The sequence below is a fragment of the Tachypleus tridentatus genome, chromosome 10, assembly GCF_004210375.1.
Source record: "Tachypleus tridentatus isolate NWPU-2018 chromosome 10, ASM421037v1, whole genome shotgun sequence".
Classification (NCBI taxonomy): Eukaryota; Metazoa; Arthropoda; class Merostomata; order Xiphosura; family Limulidae; genus Tachypleus; species Tachypleus tridentatus.
Genome location: NC_134834.1, coordinates 936,535 through 964,107, shown reverse-complemented (window position 1 = coordinate 964,107; position 27,573 = coordinate 936,535). Strand labels below are relative to the sequence as shown.

Sequence of the window (27,573 nt, the reverse complement as noted above, 5' to 3'; positions counted from 1 at the left end):
TGAAAAGAGTTCAGTAATCAGTAGAGTTGATTTAGCATAACAGTTGGATCTTGGTGGGTCAGAGGTGAATTTATAGATATGAAACACTAAAATCCAGAGTTCAGTTCCTGGGTTAGACAGAGCGCAGACAGTCCAGTGTATGGGTGCATGCTAAAGTCTACAACAAGCAGACATTACGATCGTGTCATAATAAGTATTGTTTATTACTTACATGTTAGACACTAATTACTAATAGATATAACACCAGTCTTTCTAACAGCGGAAAATCGAACCTCGAACATTTGCAGTATGAGTCCTTAAACGTGCTGGGGATCCCTTTATAAAGCCTACCGGTGGCTCAGCGGTATGTCTACGGACTTACAATGCTAAAAACCGAGTTTCGATACCCGTGGTGGGCAAAGCACAGATAGCCCATTGTGCAATCTTGTACCCAATCCAAACAAACAGTTTTTTATTATCCGTCATTTATTTATTACGCCCTATTTGGTTTTTGTGCTTAAGTTTAAGAAAAATATAACCTTCTTTAAAATCTTCGAATTTAACTAAAATGAAAATTTATTTCTTTAAGAGAAACCCCTGGTTTATTTTCATTTCTGTAGCTCCTGCCGGACCTCCTACCTCGATTAGCGTTGAAAGTGTGACGTCAGAAGCGTTGCGAGTGTCGTGGCTGGTAAGTTTTTCGTTTTTGTCACTTCATTTTAACTCCATGTGCTACTCTCAGATAGCCCCTGGATGCTGTTTGATTTTTAATTTCGTGCAAAGTTACACAAGGGCTATTTGCGTTAGCCGTTCCTGACTTAGCAGTGTAAGACTAGAGGGAAGGCAGATAGTTATCACCACCCATCGCCAACTGTTGGGCTACTTTTTTTTTACCAACGAATATTAGGATTGACCTAACATTATAACGCCCTCACGGCTAAAAGGGCGAGTATGTTTGGTGTGACGGGGATTCGAACTCGTGACTTTCGGATTACGAGTGGAGCGCTCTCTAACCACCTGGCCATGCCAGGGCCCTGGATACTGTAGTTGTTGATTAAAAACAGTTTTTTGACTGAATTATGAGAGTTGAAACTACGGATAAATTTACCGGTCTACTATTGTGATACTGTTAACCCTAAAATTAGCAATGAAATCCTCAAGCGCCCTTTGAAACATATCTGCTTTAAATGTTTACGGACCAAATTGCTTATAGGTCCATAATTTTGTGAGCTACACGGTCTTTAATAAAGTATGGATAACGTAAAACATTTAATTACAAATGCAGATAATACTATTAGTTTCTGAGAGAGAGTTTCGTTTAGCATTTCGCATATAAAATAACTCACTTTGTACAATTGTATCTGTTAATGTTTCACATTTAATGGTTTTTTTTTTAAATTTCACGCAAAGCTACACGAGGGCTATCTGCGCTAGCCGTCCCTAATTTAGCAGTGTAAGACTAGAGGGAAGGCAGCTAGTCATCACCATCCACCACCAACTCTTGGGCTACTCTTTTACCAACGAATAATGTAATTGACCGTCACATTATAACGCCCCCATAGCTGAAAGAGCAAGCATGTTTGGTATGACGGGGATGCGAACCCGCGACCTTCGAATTACGAGTCAAGCGCCTTAACCCACCTGGCCATGACGTGCCTGATTTAATATTTTAACAGCAAAAACATAAAACGAATCAACGTGATACCATGTGTAGACCCCACCACCACGACCATCAGTAGTGACCTGAATAATACTGATTCGGTGATTTGAGGGTTAACACACAACGTGTTCTTAAAATAAGTAGACAACATAAAAAAACGAAAAGTGTTGATTTTACAACTTGTTGATAAATTATAGTCACGTGTCTGTATTTACATTTACGGAAACGGAAACTGAAAAGGTTAGGACAAGAAGTGTGAGGAAATGTCCCTCAGCAATAATAGTGTTATAATAGGCTTATAGTGTTAAAATTCGATGTTCGATCGCCTCTGTGGACATGGCACCAGAAATTCGTTGCGTAACTTTGCACGCATGCGAACAAGCAAATATTGGGAAACTCGTCTATGACGAAATTATGTTAGATGGTGACATTAAAATAACACTGTCAAGATTACACAAGTTCTGTTTCTAATTTTAAATTTATACTTGTCGTAATCAAATGAATATCTAAAAACAATCATCCGTTTCATAGATAACTCAACGTTGTTCAAATATATAAATATTTATTTTTTATTATTTTTATATGTTAGTTTTTGACGTCAGGTGTCGCTCTGAATATGTGTATCATTCTGTGCACTTCAGAAGGCAACGTCTTATCAGTTTGTATAAACCAAATACATATTTCGAAATGTTACTCTAGTCCGTTAGAGAATGGGTAATTCGTGTCCTTGTTTCTTTGTTTTTAAATCTTTAAAATTACTTAGAAAAACAAGAAACGTGAGAGCTGATCTAATATTACTAAAGACATTTGAAACATTGTGTTCTGTATCAAAAAATAAAGTAAAAGAAAGAACCAACATGAAACTGGAATCATTAGAGAAGTTAGTTCATTGTATAAAATATACTGAACATTTACAGAACTGGATGAACAAAGAAAATAGGAAGAAACACAATTAATATTGTCAGTGTCGGTGGTATTATCGATCTACATAATCTTACAAAGCGTAAAATATAGATCAGAAGTAAGCATGGTTGTCATAAAATAAAATTTGTCTAAAAAAAAAAGACACTTCAGATAAACATTGCAGAAAAACCATAACGTATATCTAATTAACTACCAAGACGGAGGTAATTATATTTAAATTATTATATATTAAGTGATAATTTTGGTCAATTTCAAATTATTTGTAATTATATTAGAGACTTTTATTTTTTACCGCGTATCTTTAATTGGATTTTTCTTCTGATTTGAAACATGTGAATAACATTACAACGAGTGAAAGAGATCCAGTACAGATGGAAGAATTGTTTCTCCAAATGTTATAAGGGATGACCATATTCATATAACGACAACATTAACAGTTGTTTTAAACAGAAACAGTTATAATTCAACCAGTTGAGAAAACTGTTGGTGTTTACGCTAAGCAACATTAGGCTTTCTCTTGTGTCGCTGTGGAAATTGAACCTCAAATTCCAGCGTTGTAAATCCGTACACTTGTCGCTGTACCAGCAGGGAACCGGATAATAATAAAGTACGGATAATAAACGTACGGCTTAAATATCGTAATAAAACAGTGAGATACATATCACTAAAAATGAGAAATTCTGTTAGGGTAGACACCGTGGAATAATCTCCCAGCGGGACAGTTGGACGGATTCAGCAGATTGCCCGATGTGAATTTGGTATAACAAAACACACACACATTTGTTATTATCCATCAGCATTTATTATAATAAATGTTTCATGCCCTATTTTATTATTATCCTTAAAATAATATAGTTTGTAGTCTGGACCCCTTGTTTATTATCCCTCAACATTTGCCACTGTAATATTCTCCGTTTTGTTATTATCCCTCAATCTCTGTGACTGTAATATTCTCCGTTTTGTTATTGTCCCTCAACATCTGTGACTGTAATATTCTCCGTTTTGTTATTGTCCCTCAACCTCTGTGACTGTAATATTCTCTGTTTCGTTATTGTCCCTCAACATCTGTGACTGTAATATTCTCCGTTTCGTTATTATCCCTCAACCTCTGTGACTGTAATATTCTCAGTTTCGTTATTATCCTTAAACATCTGTGACTGTAATATTCTCAGTTTCGTTATTGTCCCTCAACATCTGTGACTGTAATATTCTCCGTTTCGTTATTATCCTTAAACATCTGTGGCTGTAATATTCTCCGTTTCGTTATTATCCTTAAACATCTGTGACTGTAATATTCCCCGTTTCGTTATTGTCCCTCAACATCTGTGACTGTAATATTCTCCGTTTCGTTATTGTCCCTCAACATCTGTGACTGTAATATTCTCCGTTTTGTTATTGTCCCTCAACCTCTGTTACTGTAATATTCTCCGTTTCGTTATTGTCCCTCAACATCTGTGACTGTAATATTCTCCGTTTCGTTATTGTCCCTCAACCTCTGCTACTGTAATATTCTCCGTTTCGTTATTGTCCCTCAACCTTTGTGACTGTATCAGTCACCTCTTCTATTATTATAACCCTGAGCTTCTAAGTGTAATATATATGTAACGTAAGTTTTCAACAATGGTTCCAAATCATCTTTCTGTTTCCCATTTGCAGCCACCACCAGAAAGTGTGCGAAACGGAATGATACAAGGATATTATGTAGGTTACAAACATACAAACTCCTCCGAAAGTATCAGTACAAAACTGTCGAAGCGGGACCCACAGAGACTGCTGGACTTCACCGTGATCTCAAGGGACTGAGAAAATACACGTTCTACTCGGTGGTTGTCCAGGCTTTCAATGAGAAAGGTGCCGGTCCTCGTTCTGATCCAGTAACCGGAAGAACCCTCGAAGACGGTACTCATGTGATGTTTTATCTGTAGTAAAAGCCCGATAATAGAATCTTTTGAGTTTTAAATGGTTGCAAAATATCTAAGAGTTTCTGGTAGTTTTAATATCACTAGTTGAATATTAGTTTTAATACAGTGCATCACTCAACAAACAATTGGTAAAAACGTGTTACTAAAAATCGCGTGCCTCACGTGACAGATGTGTCCCGCGGTCTTTTTCAATCACGTGTCTGCTTATTTCCCTAAGATACACGATTACTGAATAACACTGTTTCTGTAACCACGCAGATGTTTGGAGTGAGTCTTTAGTCTTAACAACATCTGTATACACATATTAGTTTAGTCTTAACAACATCTGTGTACACATATTAGTTTAGTCTTAACAACATCTGTATGCACATATTGCTTTAGTCTTAACAACATCTGTATACACATATTACTTTAGTCTTAACAACATCTGTATATACATATTACTTTAGTCTTAACAACATCTGTATACACATATTACTTTAGTCTTAACAACATCTGTATACACATATCAGTTTAGTCTTAACAACATCTGTATGCACATATTGCTTTAGTCTTAACAACATCTGTGTACACATATTAGTTTAGTCTTAACAACATCTGTATGCACATATTACTTTAGTCTTAACAACATCTGTATACACATATCAGTTTAGTCTTAACAACATCTGTATACACATATAAGTTTAGTCTTAACAACATCTGTATACACATATCAGTTTAGTCTTAACAACATCTGTATACACATATCAGTTTAGTCTTAACAACATCTGTATACACATATTGGTATAGTCTTAACAACATCTGTATACACATATTAGTTTAGTCTTAACAACATCTGTATACACATATTAGTTTAGTCTTTAACAACATCTGTATACACATATTACTTTAGTCTTAACAACATCTGTATATACATATTACTTTAGTCTTAACAACATCTGTATACACATATTACTTTAGTCTTAACAACATCTGTATACACATATCAGTTTAGTCTTAACAACATCTGTATGCACATATTGCTTTAGTCTTAACAACATCGGTGTACACATATTAGTTTAGTCTTAACAACATCTGTCTGCACATATTGCTTTAGTCTTAACAACATCTGTATACACATATCAGTTTAGTCTTAACAACATCTGTATACACATATCAGTTTAGTCTTAACAACATCTGTATACACATATTGGTTTAGTCTTAACAACATCTGTATACACATATTAGTTTAGTCTTAACAACGTCTGTATACACATATTAGTTTAGTCTTAACAACATCTGTATACACATATTACTTTAGTCTAAACAACATCTGTATACACATATTAGTTTAGTCTTAACAACGTCTGTATACACATATTGGTTTAGTCTTAACAACATCTGTATACACATATCAGTTTAGTCTTAACAACATCTGCATACACATATTAGTTTAGTCTTAACAACATCTGTATACACATATTGCTTTAGTCTTAACAACATCTGTATACACATATTACTTTAGTCTTAACAACATCTGTATATACATATTACTTTAGTCTTAACAACATCTGTATACACATATTACTTTAGTCTTAACAACATCTGTATACACATATCAGTTTAGTCTTAACAACATCTGTATGCACATATTGCTTTAGTCTTAACAACATCTGTATACACATATTAGTTTAGTCTTAACAACATCTGTATGCACATATTACTTTAGTCTTAACAACATCTGTATACACATATCAGTTTAGTCTTAACAACATCTGTATACACATATAAGTTTAGTCTTAACAACATCTGTATACACATATCAGTTTAGTCTTAACAACATCTGTATACACATATTAGTTTAGTCTTAACAACATCTGTATACACATATTAGTATAGTCTTAACAACATCTGTATACACATATTAGTTTAGTCTTAACAACATCTGTATACACATATTAGTTTAGTCTTAACAACATCTGTATACACATATTACTTTAGTCTTAACAACATCTGTATATACATATTACTTTGGTCTTAACAACATCTGTATACACATATTACTTTAGTCTTAACAACATCTGTATACACATATCGGTTTAGTCTTAACAACATCTGTATGCACATATTGGTTTTAGTCTTAACAACATCGGTGTGTACATATATTGGTTTAGTCTTAACAACATCTGTCTGCACATATTGCTTTAGTCTTAACAACATCTGTATACACATATCAGTTTAGTCTTAACAACATCTGTATACACATATCAGTTTAGTCTTAACAACATCTGTATACACATATTAGTTTAGTCTTAACAACATCTGTATACACATATTAGTTTAGTCTTAACAACGTCTGTATACACATATTAGTTTAGTCTTAACAACATCTGTATACACATATTACTTTAGTCTAAACAACATCTGTATACACATATTAGTTTAGTCTTAACAACGTCTGTATACACATATTAGTTTAGTCTTAACAACATCTGCATACACATATTAGTTTAGTGTTAACAACATCTGTATACACATATTAGTTTAGTCTTAACAACATCTGTATACACATATCGGTTTAGTCTTAACAACATCTGCATACATATTAGTTTGAGTCTTAACAACATCTGTATACACATATTAGTTTAGTCTTAACAACGTCTGTATACACATATTAGTTTAGTCTTAACAACATCTGCATACACATATTGGTTTAGTGTTAACAACATCTGTATACACATATTAGTTTAGTCTTAACAACATCTGTATACACATATCAGTTTAGTCTTAACAACATCTGCATACACATATTAGTTTAGTCTTAACAACATCTGTATACACATATTAGTTTGGTCTTAACAACATCTGTATACACATATCGGTTTAGTCTTAACAACATCTGTATACACATATTGGTTTAGTGTTAACAACATCTGTATACACATATTAGTTTAGTCTTAACAACATCTGTATACACATATCAGTTTAGTCTTAACAACATCTGCATACACATATTAGTTTAGTGTTAACAACATCTGTATACATATTGGTTTAGTCTTAACAACATCTGTATACACATATTAGTTTAGTCTTAACAACGTCTGTATACACATATTGGTTTAGTCTTAACAACATCTGTATACACATATTGGTTTAGTCTTAACAACGTCTGTATACACATATTGGTTTAGTCTTAACAACATCTGTATACACATATTGGTTTAGTCTTAACAACGTCTGTATATTCATATTGGTTTAGTCTTAACAACGTCTGTATACATATTAGTTTAGTCTTAACAACGTCTGTATACACATATTAGTTTAGTCTTAACAACATCTGTATACACATATTAGTTTAGTCTTAACAACATCTGTATACACATATCAGTTTAGTCTTAACAACATCTGTATGCACATATTGCTTTAGTCTTAACAACATCGGTGTACACATATTAGTTTAGTCTTAACAACATCTGTCTGCACATATTGCTTTAGTCTTAACAACATCTGTATACACATATCAGTTTAGTCTTAACAACATCTGTATACACATATCAGTTTAGTCTTAACAACATCTGTATACACATATTAGTTTAGTCTTAACAACATCTGTATACACATATTACTTTAGTCTAAACAACATCTGTATACACATATTAGTTTAGTCTTAACAACGTCTGTATACACATATTAGTTTAGTCTTAACAACATCTGCATACACATATTAGTTTAGTGTTAACAACATCTGTATACACATATTAGTTTAGTCTTAACAACATCTGTATACACATATCAGTTTAGTCTTAACAACATCTGCATACACATATTAGTTTAGTCTTAACAACATCTGTATACACATATTACTTTAGTCTTAACAACATCTGTATACACATATCAGTTTAGTCTTAACAACATCTGTATACACATATTAGTTTAGTGTTAACAACATCTGTATACACATATTAGTTTAGTCTTAACAACATCTGTATACACATATCAGTTTAGTCTTAACAACATCTGCATACACATATTAGTTTAGTGTTAACAACATCTGTATACACATATTAGTTTAGTTTTAACAACATCTGTATACACATATTAGTTTAGTCTTAACAACGTCTGTATACACATATTAGTTTAGTCTTAACAACATCTGTATACACATATTAGTTTAGTCTTAACAACGTCTGTATACACATATTAGTTTAGTCTTAACAACATCTGTATACACATATTAGTTTAGTCTTAACAACGTCTGTATATTCATATTAGTTTAGTCTTAACAACGTCTGTATACACATATTAGTTTAGTCTTAACAACGTCTGTATACACATATTAGTTTAGTCTTAACAACATCTGTATACACATATTGGTTTAGTCTTAACAAATATCTGTATACACATATTAGTTTAGTCTTAACAACATCTGTATACACATATTGCTTTAGTCTTAACAACATCTGTATACACATATTACTTTAGTCTTAACAACATCTGTATACACATATTAGTTTAGTCTTAACAACATCTGTATACACATATTAGTTTAGTCTTAACAACATCTGTATACACATATTACTTTAGTCTTAACAACATCTGCATACACATATTAGTTTAGTCTTAACAACATCTGTATACACATATTAGTTTGGTCTTAACAACGTCTGTATACACATATCGGTTTAGTCTTAACAACATCTGTATACACATATTGGTTTAGTCTTAACAACGTCTGTATACACATATTGGTTTAGTCTTAACAACATCTGTATAGCATGCATATTACTTTGGTCTAAACAACATCTGTATACACATATTAGTTTAGTCTTAACAGCGTCTGTATACACATATTAGTTTAGTCTTAACAACATCTGCATACACATATTAGTTTAGTGTTAACAACATCTGTATACACATATTGGTTTAGTCTTAACAACATCTGTATACACATATCAGTTTAGTCTTAACAACATCTGCATACACATATTAGTTTAGTCTTAACAACATCTGTATGCACATATTAGTTTAGTCTTAACAACATCTGTATACACATATTAGTTTAGTCTTAACAACGTCTGTATACACATATTAGTTTAGTCTTAACAGCGTCTGTATACACATATTGGTTTAGTCTTAACAACATCTGTATACACATATCAATGTTTAGTCTTAACAACATCTGTATACACATATTAGTTTAGTGTTAACAACATCTGTATACACATATTGGTTTAGTCTTAACAACATCTGTATACACATATCAGTTTAGTCTTAACAACATCTGCATACACATATTAGTTTAGTGTTAACAAACATCTGTATACACATATTAGTTTAGTCTTAACAACATCTGTATACACATATTAGTTTAGTCTTAACATCGTCTGTATACACATATTAGTTTAGTCTTAACAACATCTGTATACACATATTAGTTTAGTCTTAACAACATCTGTATACACATATTAGTTTAGTCTTAACAACGTCTGTATACACATATTAGTTTAGTCTTAACAACGTCTGTATATTCATATTAGTTTAGTCTTAACAACGTCTGTATACACATATTAGTTTAGTCTTAACAACGTCTGTATATTCATATTAGTTTAGTCTTAACAACGTCTGTATACACATATTAGTTTAGTCTTAACAACGTCTGTATACACATATTACTTTAGTCTTAACAACATCTGTATACACATATTAGTTTAGTCTTAACAACATCTGTATACACATATTAGTTTAGTCTTAACAACATCTGTATACACATATTAGTTTAGTCTTAACAACATCTGTATGCACATATTACTTTAGTCTTAACAACATCTGTATGCACATATTGCTTTAGTCTTAACAACATCTGTATACACGTATCAGTTTAGTCTTAACAACATCTGTATGCACATATTGGCTTTAGTCTTAACAACATCTGTGTGTGCACATATTAGTTTAGTCTTAACAACATCTGTCTGCACATATTGCTTTAGTCTTAACAACATCTGTATGCACATATTGCTTTAGTCTTAACAACATCTGTGTACACATATTAGTTTAGTCTTAACAACATCTGTCTGCACATATTGCTTTTAGTCTTAACAACATCTGTATACACATATCAGGTTTAGTCTTAACAACATCTGTATGCACATATCGGTTTAGTCTTAACAACATCATGTATACACATATTACTTTGAGTCTTAACAACATCTGTATACACATATTACTTTGGTCTTAACAACATCTGTATACACATTGCTTTAGACTTAACAGACTTCTGTATACACATATTAGTTTAGTCTTAACAACGCGTCTGTATACACATATTAGTTTAGTTACCAGACGGTACAACTGGTACCACAAATTTACCAGGTCAAGAATGAAAGAGAGTGATCACAAACAAGAATACAGTACATTCTACTATAGAACTTTACCAGACGGTACTGTACATTCTATTATAGAACATTCAGACTTTACCAGACGGTACACAGTACATTCTACATTCTACTATAGGACTACCAGACGGTACTGTACATTCTACAGTTGTAGAACTTTACCAGACGGTACTGTACATTCTACTATAGGAACTTTACCAGACGGTACTGTACATTCTACTATAGAACTTTACCAGACGGTACACTTTACCAGACGTACATTCTACTATAGGACTTTACCAGACGGTACTGTACATTCTATTTATAGAACTTTACCAGACGGTACAGTACATTCTATACTATAGGACTTTACCAGACGGTACAGTACATTCTACTATAGGACTTTACCAGACGGTACTGTACATTCTATTGTAGAACTTTACCAGACGGTACTGTACATTCTACTATAGAACTTTACCAGACGGTACTGTACATTCTACTATAGAACTTTACCAGACGGTACTGTACATTCTACTATAGAACTTTACCAGACGGTACAGTACATTCTACTATAGGACTTTACCAGACGGTACTGTACATTCTACTATAGGACTTTACCAGACGGTACTGTACATTCTACTATAGAACTTTACCAGACGGTACTGTACATTCTACTATAGAACTTTACCAGACGGTACAGTACATTCTACTATAGAACTTTACCAGACGGTACAGTACATTCTATTGTAGAACTTTACCAGACGGTACTGTACATTCTATTGTAGAACTTTACCAGACGGTACTGTACATTCTATTGTAGAACTTTACCAGACGGTACTGTACATTCTATTGTAGAACTTTACCAGACGGTACTGTACATTCTACTATAGAACTTTACCAGACGGTACTGTACATTCTATTGTAGAACTTTACCAGACGGTACTGTACATTACATTCTACTATAGGACTTTACCAGACGGTACTGTACATTCTATTGTAGAACTTTACCAGACGGTACTGTACATTCTATTGTAGAACTTTACCAGACGGTACTGTACATTCTACTATAGAACTTTACCAGACGGTACTGTACATTCTATTATAGAACTTTACCAGACGGTACAGTACATTCTATTGTAGAACTTTACCAGACGGTACAGTACATTCTACTATAGGACTTTACCAGACGGTACTGTACATTCTATTGTAGAACTTTACCAGACGGTACTGTACATTCTATTGTAGAACTTTACCAGACGGTTTACCATTCTACGGTTTACCAGACGGTACTGTACATTCTATTGTAGAACTTTACCAGACGGTACAGTACATTCTACTTTAGAACTTTACCAGACGGTACTGTACATTCTATTATAGAACTTTACCAGACGGTACTGTACATTCTACTGTAGAACTTTACCAGACGGTACTGTACATTCTATTGTAAAACTTTACCAGACGGTACAGTACATTCTATTATAGAACTTACCAGACGGTACTGTACATTCTACTATAGGACTTTACCAGACGGTACTGTACATTCTACTTTACATTCTATTGTAGAACTTTACCAGACGGTACAGTACATTCTATTATAGAACTTTACCAGACGGTACAGTACATTCTATTGTAGAACTTTACCAGACGGTACTGTACATTCTATTGTAGAACTTTACCAGACGGTACTGTACATTCTACTATAGAACTTTACCAGACGGTACTGTACATTCTACATTTTACCAGACGGTACTATTTAGAACTTTACCAGACGGTACTGTACATTCTACTATAGAACTTTACCAGACGGTACTGTACATTCTATTATAGGAACTTTACCAGACGGTACTGTACATTCTACTATAGGACTTTACCAGACGGTACTGTACATTCTATTCTATTGTAGAACTTTACCAGACGGTACTGTACATTCTACTATAGAACTTTACCAGACGGTACAGTACATTCTACTATAGAACTTTACCAGACGGTACTGTACATTCTATTGTAGAACTTTACCAGACGGTACTGTACATTCTACTATGTAGAACTTTACATTCTATAGGACTTTACCAGACGGTACAGTACATTCTATTGTAGAACTTTACCAGACGGTACAGTACATTCTACTATAGAACTTTACCAGACGGTACTTTACCAGTACATTCTACTATAGAACTTTACCAGACGGTACAGTACATTCTACTATAGAACTTTACCAGACGGTACAGTACATTCTACTATAGGACTTTACCAGACGGTACAGTACATTCTACTATAGAACTTTACCAGACGGTACTGTACATTCTACTATAGAACTTTACCAGACGGTACTGTACATTCTACTATAGAACTTTACCAGACGGTACTGTACATTCTATTGTAGAACTTTACCAGACGGTACAGTACATTCTATTGTAGAACTTTACCAGACGGTACTGTACATTCTATTGTAGAACTTTACCAGACGGTACAGTACATTCTATTATAGAACTTTACCAGACGGTACAGTACATTCTACTATAGGAACTTTACCAGACGGTACAGTACATTCTACTATAGAACTTTACCAGACGGTACTGTACATTCTATTGTAGAACTTTACCAGACGGTACACCAGACGGTACATTCTACTATAGAACTTTACCAGACGGTACAGTACATTCTATTGTAGAACTTTACCAGACGGTACAGTACATTCTATTGTAGAACTTTACCAGACGGTACTGTACATTCTACTGTAGAACTTTACCAGACGGTACTGTACATTCTACTTTACCAGACGGTACTGTACATTCTATTGTAGAACTTTACCAGACGGTACTGTACATTCTACTATAGAACTTTACCAGACGGTACTGTACATTCTACTATAGAACTTTACCAGACGGTACAGTACATTCTACTATAGAACTTTACCAGACGGTACTGTACATTCTACTATAGAACTTTACCAGACGGTACTGTACATTCTAGACTTTACCAGACGGTACTGTACATTCTATTGTAGACTTTACCAGACGGTACTGTACATTCTATTGTAGAACTTTACCAGACGGTACAGTACATTCTATTGTAGAACTTTACCAGACGGTACTGTACATTCTACTATAGAACTTTACCAGACGGTACTTACATACCAGACGGTACTGTACATTCTATTATAGAACTTTACCAGACGGTACAGTACATTCTACTATAGTACATTCTATTGTAGACTTTACCAGACGGTACTGTACATTCTATTGTAGAACTTTACCAGACGGTACAGTACATTCTATTGTAGAACTTTACCAGACGGTACTGTACATTCTATTATAGAACTTTACCAGACGGTACTGTACATTCTATTGTAGAACTTTACATTCTACATTCTATGTAGAACTTTACCAGACGGTACAGTACATTCTATTGTAGAACTTTACCAGACGGTACAGTACATTCTATTGTAGAACTTTACCAGACGGTACTGTACATTCTACTATAGAACTTTACCAGACGGTACTGTACATTCTATTATAGAACTTTACCAGACGGTACTGTACATTCTACATAGAACTTTACCAGACGGTACTGTACATTCTATTGTAGAACTTTACCAGACGGTACTGTACATTCTACTATAGAACTTTACCAGACGGTACTGTACATTCTACTATAGAACTTTACCAGACGGTACTGTACATTCTACTATAGAACTTTACCAGACGGTACAGTACATTCTATTGTAGAACTTTACCAGACGGTACAGTACATTCTATTATAGAACTTTACCAGACGGTACTGTACATTCTACTATAGGACTTTACCAGACGGTACTGTACATTCTACTATAGAACTTTACCAGACGGTACTGTACATTCTACTATAGTAACTTTACCAGACGGTACTGTACATTCTACTATAGAACTTTACCAGACGGTACAGTACATTCTACTATAGAACTTTACCAGACGGTACTGTACATTCTATTAGGACTAGACGGTACTTTACCAGACGGTACTGTACATTCTACTATAGGACTTTACCAGACGGTACTGTACATTCTACTATAGAACTTTACCAGACGGTACAGTACATTCTATTGTAGAACTTTACCAGACGGTACAGTACATTCTATATAGAACTTTACCAGACGGTACTGTACATTCTATTGTAGAACTTTACCAGACGGTACATTCTACTATAGTTTACATTCTTCTAGGAACTTTACCAGACGGTACTGTACATTCTATTATAGAACTTTACCAGACGGTACAGTACATTCTATTGTAGAACTTTACCAGACGGTACTGTACATTCTACTATAGAACTTTACCAGACGGTACTGTACATTCTATTGTAGAACTTTACCAGACGGTACTGTACATTCTACTATAGAACTTTACCAGACGGTACTGTACATTCTACTATAGGACTTTACCAGACGGTACTGTACATTCTACTATAGAACTTTACCAGACGGTACTGTACATTCTACTATAGAACTTTACCAGACGGTACATTCTAGTACATTCTACTATTCTACTATAGAACTTTACCAGACGGTACTGTACATTCTATTGTAGAACTTTACCAGACGGTACAGTACATTCTATTGTAGAACTTTACCAGACGGTACTGTACATTCTATTGTAGAACTTTACCAGACGGTACTGTACATTCTATTGTAGAACTTTACCAGACGGTACTGTACATTCTACTATAGAACTTTACCAGACGGTACTGTACATTCTACTATAGAACTTTACCAGACGGTACTGTACATTCTATTATAGAACTTTACCAGACGGTACTGTACATTCTACTATAGAACTTTACCAGACGGTACAGTACATTCTACTATAGAACTTTACCAGACGGTACTGTACATTCTACTATAGAACTTTACCAGACGGTACTGTACATTCTACTATAGAACTTTACCAGACGGTACTACATTCTACATTTTACTACTGTACATAGAACTTTACCAGACGGTACTGTACATTCTATTGTAGAACTTTACCAGACGGTACTGTACATTCTATTGTAGAACTTTACCAGACGGTACTGTACATTCTATTGTAGAACTTTACCAGACGGTACTGTACATTCTACTATAGGACTTTACCAGACGGTACTGTACATTCTATTGTAGAACTTTACCAGACGGTACTGTACATTCTACTATAGAACTTTACCAGACGGTACTGTACATTCTATTGTAGAACTTTACCAGACGGTACTGTACATTCTACTATAGAACTTTACCAGACGGTACTGTACATTCTACTATAGAACTTTACCAGACGGTACTGTACATTCTACTATAGAACTTTACCAGACGGTACTGTACATTCTACTATAGGACTTTACCAGACGGTACAGTACATTCTACTATAGAACTTTACCAGACGGTACTGTACATTCTATTATAGGTTTACCAGACGGTACTGTACATTCTATTGTAGAACTTTACCAGACGGTACTGTACATTCTACTATAGAACTTTACCAGACGGTACTGTACATTCTACTATAGGACTTTACCAGACGGTACTGTACATTCTATTGTAGAACTTTACCAGACGGTACAGTACATTCTACTATAGGACTTTACCAGACGGTACTGTACATTCTACTATAGGACTTTACCAGACGGTACAGTACATTCTACTATAGGAACTTTACCAGACGGTACAGTACATTCTACTATAGGACTTTACCAGACGGTACTGTACATTCTACTATAGAACTTTACCAGACGGTACTGTACATTCTACTATAGAACTTTACAAGACGGTACAGTACATTCTACTATAGAACTTTACCAGACGGTACTGTACATTCTACTATAGAACTTTACCAGACGGTACTGTACATTCTACTATAGGACGGTACTTTACCAGACGGTACTGTACATTCTACTATAGAACTTTACCAGACGGTACTGTACATTCTATTATAGAACTTTACCAGACGGTACAGTACATTCTATTATAGAACTTTACCAGACGGTACTGTACATTCTACTATAGAACTTTACCAGACGGTACTGTACATTCTATTATAGGAGACCAGACGGTACTGTACATTCTATTGTAGAACTTTACCAGACGGTACTACATTCTACTATAGAACTTTACCAGACGGTACTGTACATTCTACTATAGAACTTTACCAGACGGTACTGTACATTCTACTATAGAACTTTACCAGACGGTACTGTACATTCTACTATAGGACTTTACCAGACGGTACTGTACATTCTATTGTAGAACTTTACCAGACGGTACTGTACATTCTACTATAGAACTTTACCAGACGGTACTGTACATTCTATTATAGACGGTACACTTTACCAGACGGTACTGTACATTCTATTATAGAACTTTACCAGACGGTACTGTACATTCTATTGTAGAACTTTACCAGACGGTACAGTACATTCTATTATAGAACTTTACCAGACGGTACTGTACATTCTATTGTAGAACTTTACCAGACGGTACTGTACATTCTATTGTAGAACTTTACCAGACGGTACTGTACATTCTATTGTAGAACTTTACCAGACGGTACTGTACATTCTACTATAGGACTTTACCAGACGGTACTGTACATTCTACTATAGAACTTTACCAGACGGTACAGTACATTCTACTATAGAACTTTACCAGACGGTACTGTACATTCTACTATAGAACTTTACCAGACGGTACTGTACATTCTATTATAGAACTTTACCAGACGGTACAGTACATTCTACTATAGTTTACCAGACGGTACTGTACATTCTACTATAGGAACTTTACCAGACGGTACTTACATTCTACCTTTACCAGACGGTACTGTACATTCTACTATAGGACTTTACCAGACGGTACAGTACATTCTACTATAGGACTTTACCAGACGGTACTGTACATTCTACTATAGGACTTTACCAGACGGTACAGTACATTCTACTATAGGACTTTACCAGACGGTACAGTACATTCTACTATAGGACTTTACCAGACGGTACACATTCTACTATAGAACTTTACCAGACGGTACATTCTATTATACATTCTACTATAGAACTTTACCAGACGGTACAGTACATTCTACTATAGGACTTTACCAGACGGTACAGTACATTCTACTATAGGACTTTACCAGACGGTACTGTACATTCTATTGTAGAACTTTACCAGACGGTACAGTACATTCTACTATAGGACTTTACCAGACGGTACTGTACATTCTACTATAGAACTTTACCAGACGGTACAGTACATTCTACTATAGAACTTTACCAGACGGTACAGTACATTCTACTATAGAACTTTACCAGACGGTACAGTACATTCTACTATAGAACTTTACCAGACGGTACAGTACATTCTACTATAGAACTTTACCAGACGGTACAGTACATTCTACTATAGAACTTTACCAGACGGTACAGTACATTCTACTATAGAACTTTACCAGACGGTACAGTACATTCTATTATAGAACTTTACCAGACGGTACTGTACATTCTATTATAGAACTTTACCAGACGGTACTGTACATTCTATTATAGAACTTTACCAGACGGTACTGTACATTCTATTATAGAACTTTACCAGACGGTACAGTACATTCTATTATAGAACTTTACCAGACGGTACTGTACATTCTATTGTAGAACTTTACCAGACGGTACTGTACATTCTATTGTAGAACTTTACCAGACGGTACTGTACATTCTATTGTAGAACTTTACCAGACGGTACTGTACATTCTACTGTAGAACTTTACCAGACGGTACTGTACATTCTATTGTAGAACTTTACCAGACGGTACTGTACATTCTATTGTAGAACTTTACCAGACGGTACTGTACATTCTATTATAGAACTTTACCAGACGGTACTGTACATTCTATTGTAGAACTTTACCAGACGGTACTGTACATTCTATTGTAGAACTTTACCAGACGGTACTGTACATTCTATTGTAGAACTTTACCAGACGGTACACATTACATTCTACTATAGAACTTTACCAGACGGTACTGTACATTCTACTATAGAACTTTACCAGACGGTACAGTACATTCTACTATAGAACTTTACCAGACGGTACAGTACATTCTACTATAGGACTTTACCAGACGGTACAGTACATTCTATTGTAGAACTTTACCAGACGGTACAGTACATTCTACTATGGGACTTTACCAGGAACTTTACCAGACGGTACAGTACATTCTACTATAGAACTTTACCAGACGGTACAGTACATTCTACTATAGGAACTTTACCAGACGGTACAGTACATTCTATTATAGAACTTTACCAGACGGTACAGTACATTCTATTATAGAACTTTACCAGACGGTACAGTACATTCTACTATAGAACTTTACCAGACGGTACAGTACATTCTACTATAGGACTTTACCAGACGGTACAGTACATTCTATTATAGAACTTTACCAGACGGTACAGTACATTCTACTATAGAACTTTACCAGACGGTACAGTACATTCTACTATAGAACTTTACCAGACGGTACAGTACATTCTACTATAGGACTTTACCAGACGGTACAGTACATTCTACTATAGGAACTTTACCAGACGGTACAGTACATTCTATTATAGAACTTTACCAGACGGTACAGTACATTCTACTATAGAACTTTACCAGACGGTACAGTACATTCTATTGTAGAACTTTACCAGACGGTACAGTACATTCTATTGAGACTTTACCAGACGGTACAGTACATTCTATTATAGAACTTTACCAGACGGTACTGTACATTCTACTATAGAACTTTACCAGACGGTACTGTACATTCTATTATAGAACTTTACCAGACGGTACAGTACATTCTACTATAGAACTTTACCAGACGGTACAGTACATTCTACTATAGAACTTTACCAGACGGTACACTGTACATTCTACTATAGAACTTTACCAGACGGTACAGTACATTCTACTATAGAACTTTACCAGACGGTACAGTACATTCTATTATAGAACTTTACCAGACGGTACAGTACATTCTATTGTAGAACTTTACCAGACGGTACAGTACATTCTACTATAGAACTTTACCAGACGGTACAGTACATTCTACTATAGAACTTTACCAGACGGTACAGTACATTCTATTATAGAACTTTACCAGACGGTACAGTACATTCTACTATAGAACTTTACCAGACGGTACAGTACATTCTACTATAGAACTTTACCAGACGGTACAGTACATTCTATATGAACTTTACCAGACGGTACAGTACATTCTTTACCAGACGGTACTGTACATTCTATTGTAGAACTTTACCAGACGGTACAGTACATTCTATTGTAGAACTTTACCAGACGGTACAGTACATTCTACTATAGAACTTTACCAGACGGTACAGTACATTCTATTGTAGAACTTTACCAGACGGTACAGTACATTCTACTATAGCACTTTACCAGACGGTACTGTACATTCTACTATAGAACTTTACCAGACGGTACTGTACATTCTACTATAGTTTACCAGACGGTACAGTACATTCTATTATAGAACTTTACCAGACGGTACAGTACATTCTATTGTAGAACTTTACCAGACGGTACAGTACATTCTACTATAGAACTTTACCAGACGGTACAGTACATTCTACTATAGAACTTTACCAGACGGTACAGTACATTCTACTATAGAACTTTACCAGACGGTACTGTACATTCTACTATAGAACTTTACCAGACGGTACAGTACATTCTATTATAGAACTTTACCAGACGGTACTGTACATTCTATTGTAGAACTTTACCAGACGGTACTGTACATTCTACTATAGGACTTTACCAGACGGTACTGTACATTCTACTATAGGACTTTACCAGACGGTACTGTACATTCTACTATAGGACTTTACCAGACGGTACAGTACATTCTACTATAGAACTTTACCAGACGGTACAGTACATTCTACTATAGAACTTTACCAGACGGTACTGTACATTCTATTGTAGAACTTTACCAGACGGTACAGTACATTCTATTATAGAACTTTACCAGACGGTACAGTACATTCTATTATAGAACTTTACCAGACGGTACTGTACATTCTACTATAGGACTTTACCAGACGGTACAGTACATTCTATTGTTACACTTTACCAGACGGTACTGTACATTCTACTATAGAACTTTACCAGACGGTACTGTACATTCTACTATAGGACTTTACCAGACGGTTCTACTATAGAACTTTACCAGACGGTACTGTACATTCTACTATAGAACTTTACCAGACGGTACTGTACATTCTATTGTAGAACTTTACCAGACGGTACTTTCTATTGTACATTCTACTATAGGACTTTACCAGACGGTACAGTACATTCTATTATAGGACTTTACCAGACGGTACTGTACATTCTACTATAGAACTTTACCAGACGGTACTGTACATTCTACTATAGAACTTTACCAGACGGTACAGTACATTCTATTGTAGACCAGACGGTTTACCAGACGGTACAGTACATTCTACTATAGAACTTTACCAGACGGTACTGTACATTCTACTATAGGACTTTACCAGACGGTACAGTACATTCTACTATAGAACTTTACCAGACGGTACTGTACATTCTACTATAGAACTTTACCAGACGGTACAGTACATTCTACTATAGAACTTTACCAGACGGTACAGTACATTCTATTGTAGAACTTTACCAGACGGTACAGTACATTCTATTATAGAACTTTACCAGACGGTACTGTACATTCTACTATAGAACTTTACCAGACGGTACTGTACATTCTATTATAGAACTTTACCAGACGGTACTGTACATTCTACTATAGAACTTTACCAGACGGTACAGTACATTCTACTATAGAACTTTACCAGACGGTACTGTACATTCTACTATAGAACTTTACCAGACGGTACTGTACATTCTACTATAGAACTTTACCAGACGGTACTGTACATTCTACTATAGAACTTTACCAGACGGTACTGTACATTCTACTTGTAGAACTTTACCAGACGGTACTGTACATTCTTATACTTTACCAGACGGTACTGTACATTCTATTATAGAACTTTACCAGACGGTACTGTACATTCTATTGTAGAACTTTACCAGACGGTACAGTACATTCTATTGTAGAACTTTACCAGACGGTACTGTACATTCTATTATAGAACTTTACCAGACGGTACTGTACATTCTATTATAGAACTTTACCAGACGGTACTGTACATTCTATTGTAGAACTTTACCAGACGGTACAGTACATTCTACTATAGAACTTTACCAGACGGTACTGTACATTCTACTATAGGAACTTTACCAGACGGTACTGTACATTCTACTATAGAACTTTACCAGACGGTACAGTACATTCTACTATAGGAACTTTACCAGACGGTACAGTACATTCTACTATAGGACTTTACCAGACGGTACAGTACATTCTACTATAGGACTTTACCAGACGGTACTGTACATTCTACTATAGAACTTTACCAGACGGTACAGTACATTCTACTATAGGAACTTTACCAGACGGTACAGTACATTCTACTATAGGACTTTACCAGACGGTACAGTACATTCTACTATAGGACTTTACCAGACGGTACAGTACATTCTACTATAGAACTTTACCAGACGGTACAGTACATTCTACTATAGGAACTTTACCAGACGGTACAGTACATTCTACTATAGGACTTTACCAGACGGTACAGTACATTCTACTATAGGAACTTTACCAGACGGTACAGTACATTCTACTATAGAACTTTACCAGACGGTACAGTACATTCTATTGTAGAACTTTACCAGACGGAACAGTACATTCTACTATAGAACTTTACCAGACGGTACAGTACATTCTACTATAGAACTTTACCAGACGGTACAGTACATTCTATTATAGAACTTTACCAGACGGTACAGTACATTCTACTATAGAACTTTACCAGACGGTACAGTACATTCTACTATAGAACTTTACCAGACGGTACTGTACATTCTACTATAGACTTCTACCAGACGGTACAGAACTTTACCAGTACATTCTACTATAGAACTTTACCAGACGGTACTGTACATTCTATTATAGAACTTTACCAGACGGTACAGTACATTCTACTATAGGAACTTTACCAGACGGTACAGTACATTCTATTGTAGAACTTTACCAGACGGTACAGTACATTCTACGTAGAACTTTACCAGACGGTACAGTACATTCTATTATAGAACTTTACCAGACGGTACAGTACATTCTATTATAGAACTTTACCAGACGGTACAGTACATTCTACTATAGAACTTTACCAGTACATTCTATTACATAGAACTTTACCAGACGGTACTGTACATTCTATTATAGAACTTTACCAGACGGTACAGTACATTCTACTATAGAACTTTACCAGACGGTACAGTACATTCTACTATAGAACTTTACCAGACGGTACTGTACATTCTACTATAGGACTTTACCAGACGGTACTGTACATTCTACTATAGAACTTTACCAGACGGTACAGTACATTCTACTATAGAACTTTACCAGACGGTACTGTACATTCTATTGTAGAACTTTACCAGACGGTACAGTACATTCTATTATAGAACTTTACCAGACGGTACAGTACATTCTACTATAGGACTTTACCAGACGGTACTGTACATTCTATTGTAGAACTTTACCAGACGGTACAGTACATTCTACTATAGGACTTTACCAGACGGTACTGTACATTCTACTATAGGACTTTACCAGACGGTACAGTACATTCTACTATAGGACTTTACCAGACGGTACTGTACATTCTACTATAGGACTTTACCAGACGGTACTGTACATTCTACTATAGGACTTTACCAGACGGTACAGTACATTCTACTATAGAACTTTACCAGACGGTACAGTACATTCTACTATAGGAACTTTACCAGACGGTACAGTACATTCTATTATAGAACTTTACCAGACGGTACAGTACATTCTACTATAGAACTTTACCAGACGGTACAGTACATTCTATTATAGAACTTTACCAGACGGTACTGTACATTCTATTATAGGTACTGTAACTTTACCAGACGGTACTGTACATTCTACTATAGGACTTTACCAGACGGTACTGTACATTCTACTATAGAACTTTACCAGACGGTACTGTACATTCTACTATAGAACTTTACCAGACGGTACAGTACATTCTATTGTAGAACTTTACCAGACGGTACAGTACATTCTATTGTAGAACTTTACCAGACGGTACTGTACATTCTATTGTAGAACTTTACCAGACGGTACTGTACATTCTATTGTAGAACTTTACCAGACGGTACTGTACATTCTACTATAGGACTTTACCAGACGGTACTGTACATTCTACTATAGAACTTTACCAGACGGTACAGTACATTCTACTATAGAACTTTACCAGACGGTACAGTACATTCTACTATAGAACTTTACCAGACGGTACCATTCTACGGTACTTTACATTACTACATTCTATTGTAGAACTTTACCAGACGGTACAGTACATTCTACTATAGGACTTTACCAGACGGTACTGTACATTCTATTGTAGAACTTTACCAGACGGTACTGTACATTCTATTGTAGAACTTTACCAGACGGTACAGTACATTCTACTATAGGACTTTACCAGACGGTACTGTACATTCTACTATAGGACTTTACCAGACGGTACTGTACATTCTACTATAGGACTTTACCAGACGGTACAGTACATTCTACTATAGGACTTTACCAGACGGTACAGTACATTCTACTATAGGACTTTACCAGACGGTACAGTACATTCTACTATAGAACTTTACCAGACGGTACAGTACATTCTACTATAGAACTTTACCAGACGGTACAGTACATTCTACTATAGAACTTTACCAGACGGTACAGTACATTCTACTATAGAACTTTACCAGACGGTACAGTACATTCTACTATAGGACTTTACCAGACGGTACAGTACATTCTACTATAGAACTTTACCAGACGGTACAGTACATTCTACTATAGAACTTTACCAGACGGTACAGTACATTCTACTATAGGACTTTACCAGACGGTACAGTACATTCTATTGTAGAACTTTACAAGACGGTACAGTACATTCTATTACAGTACATTCTACTATAGACTTTACCAGACGGTACAGTACATTCTACTACATTTACCACTATAGACACTTTACCCAGACGGTACAGTACATTCTACTTTATAGTACTTTACCAGACGGTACAGTACATTCTATTATAGAACTTTACCAGACGGTACAGTACATTCTATTGTAGAACTTTACCAGACGGTACTTACATTCTACTTTACCAGACGGTACAGTACATTCTATTATAGAACTTTACCAGACGGTACAGTACATTCTATTGTAGAACTTTACCAGACGGTACTGTACATTCTATTACCAGACGGTACAGTACATTCTACTATAGAACTTTACCAGACGGTACAGTACATTCTATTATAGAACTTTACCAGACGGTACTGTACATTCTATTATAGAACTTTACCAGACGGTACAGTACATTCTACTATAGGACTTTACCAGACGGTACAGTACATTCTATACCAGACGGTACAGTACATTCTATTGTAGAACTTTACCAGACGGTACAGTACATTCTATTATAGAACTTTACCAGACGGTACAGTACATTCTATTGTAGAACTAGACGGTACTTTCTACCAGACGGTACAGTACATTCTATTATAGAACTTTACCAGACGGTACAGTACATTCTACTATAGAACTTTACCAGACGGTACAGTACATTCTACTATAGAACTTTACCAGACGGTACAGTACATTCTACTATAGAACTTTACCAGACGGTACAGTACATTCTATTAGAACTTTACCAGACGGTACAGTACATTCTACTATAGAACTTTACCAGACGGTACAGTACATTCTATTATAGAACTTTACCAGACGGTACAGTACATTCTACTATAGAACTTTACCAGACGGTACAGTACATTCTACTATAGAACTTTACCAGACGGTACAGTACATTCTACTATAGAACTTTACCAGACGGTACAGTACATTCTATTGTAGAACTTTACCAGACGGTATTCTATTGTAGAACTTTACCAGACGGTACAGTACATTCTATTATAGAACTTTACCAGACGGTACAGTACATTCTACTACTATAGGACTTTACCAGACGGTACAGTACATTCTATTAGTTTAGAACTTTACCAGACGGTACAGTACATTCTATTGTAGAACTTTACCAGACGGTACAGTACATTCTACTATAGAACTTTACCAGACGGTACAGTACATTCTACTATAGGACTTTACCAGACGGTTGTACATTCTACTATAGAACTTTACCAGACGGTACAGTACATTCTATTGTAGAACTTTACCAGACGGTACAGTACATTCTACTATAGAACTTTACCAGACGGTACAGTACATTCTACTATAGAACTTTACCAGACGGTACTGTACATTCTATTGTAGAACTTTACCAGACGGTACAGTACATTCTACTATAGAACTTTACCAGACGGTACTGTACATTCTACCTTTACCAGACGGTACAGTACATTCTACTATAGAACTTTACCAGTACATTCTACTATAGAACTTTACCAGACGGTACAGTACATTCTATTATAGAACTTTACCAGACGGTACAGTACATTCTATTGTAGATAGAACTTTACCAGACGGTACAGTACATTCTACTATAGAACTTTACCAGACGGTACAGTACATTCTACTATAGGACTTTACCAGACGGTACTTACATTCTACCAGACGGTACATTCTACTTTACCAGACGGTACTGTACATTCTATTGTAGAACTTTACCAGACGGTACAGTACATTCTACTATAGAACTTTACCAGACGGTACAGTACATTCTATTGTAGAACTTTACCAGACGGTACAGTACATTCTATTGTAGAACTTTACCAGACGGTACAGTACATTCTACTATAGGACTTTACCAGACGGTACAGTACATTCTATTGTAGAACTTTACCAGACGGTACAGTACATTCTACTATAGAACTTTACCAGACGGTACAGTACATTCTACTATAGAACTTTACCAGACGGTACAGTACATTCTACTATAGAACTTTACCAGACGGTACAGTACATTCTATTGTAGAACTTTACCAGACGGTACAGTACATTCTATTGTAGAACTTTACCAGACGGTACAGTACATTCTATTGTAGAACTTTACCAGACGGTACTGTACATTCTATTGTAGAACTTTACCAGACGGTACAGTACATTCTACTACATTCTATTGTAGAACTTTACCAGACGGTACATTCTATTGTAGTACAGACGGTTCTATTATAGAACTTTACCAGACGGTACAGTACATTCTATTGTAGAACTTTACCAGACGGTACTACATTCTACCTTTACCAGACGGTACTGTACATTCTATTGTAGAACTTTACCAGACGGTACTGTACATTGTATTGTTACACTTTACCAGACGGTACAGTACATTCTATTATAGAACTTTACCAGACGGTACTGTACATTCTATTATAGAACTTTACCAGACGGTACAGTACATTCTACTATAGAACTTTACCAGACGGTACAGTACATTCTACTATAGAACTTTACCAGACGGTACAGTACATTCTATTATAGAACTTTACCAGACGGTACAGTACATTCTAC

The 27,573-nt window shown here is 35.3% G+C and overlaps 1 protein-coding gene across 1 annotated transcript in view; it reads left to right on the top strand.

The window, feature by feature from the left end:
• LOC143227920 (cell adhesion molecule Dscam1-like) overlaps window positions 1-4,366 on the top strand; it is a 159,748-nt gene extending 155,382 nt beyond the window's left edge. Inside the window, exons 17-18 of the mRNA XM_076459275.1 lie at window positions 600-670; window positions 4,220-4,366. Coding sequence (XP_076315390.1) covers window positions 600-670; window positions 4,220-4,366 — 218 coding nt within the window. The remainder of the gene's footprint in view (window positions 1-599; window positions 671-4,219) is intronic.
• Window positions 4,367-27,573: the final 23,207 nt, after the last annotated feature.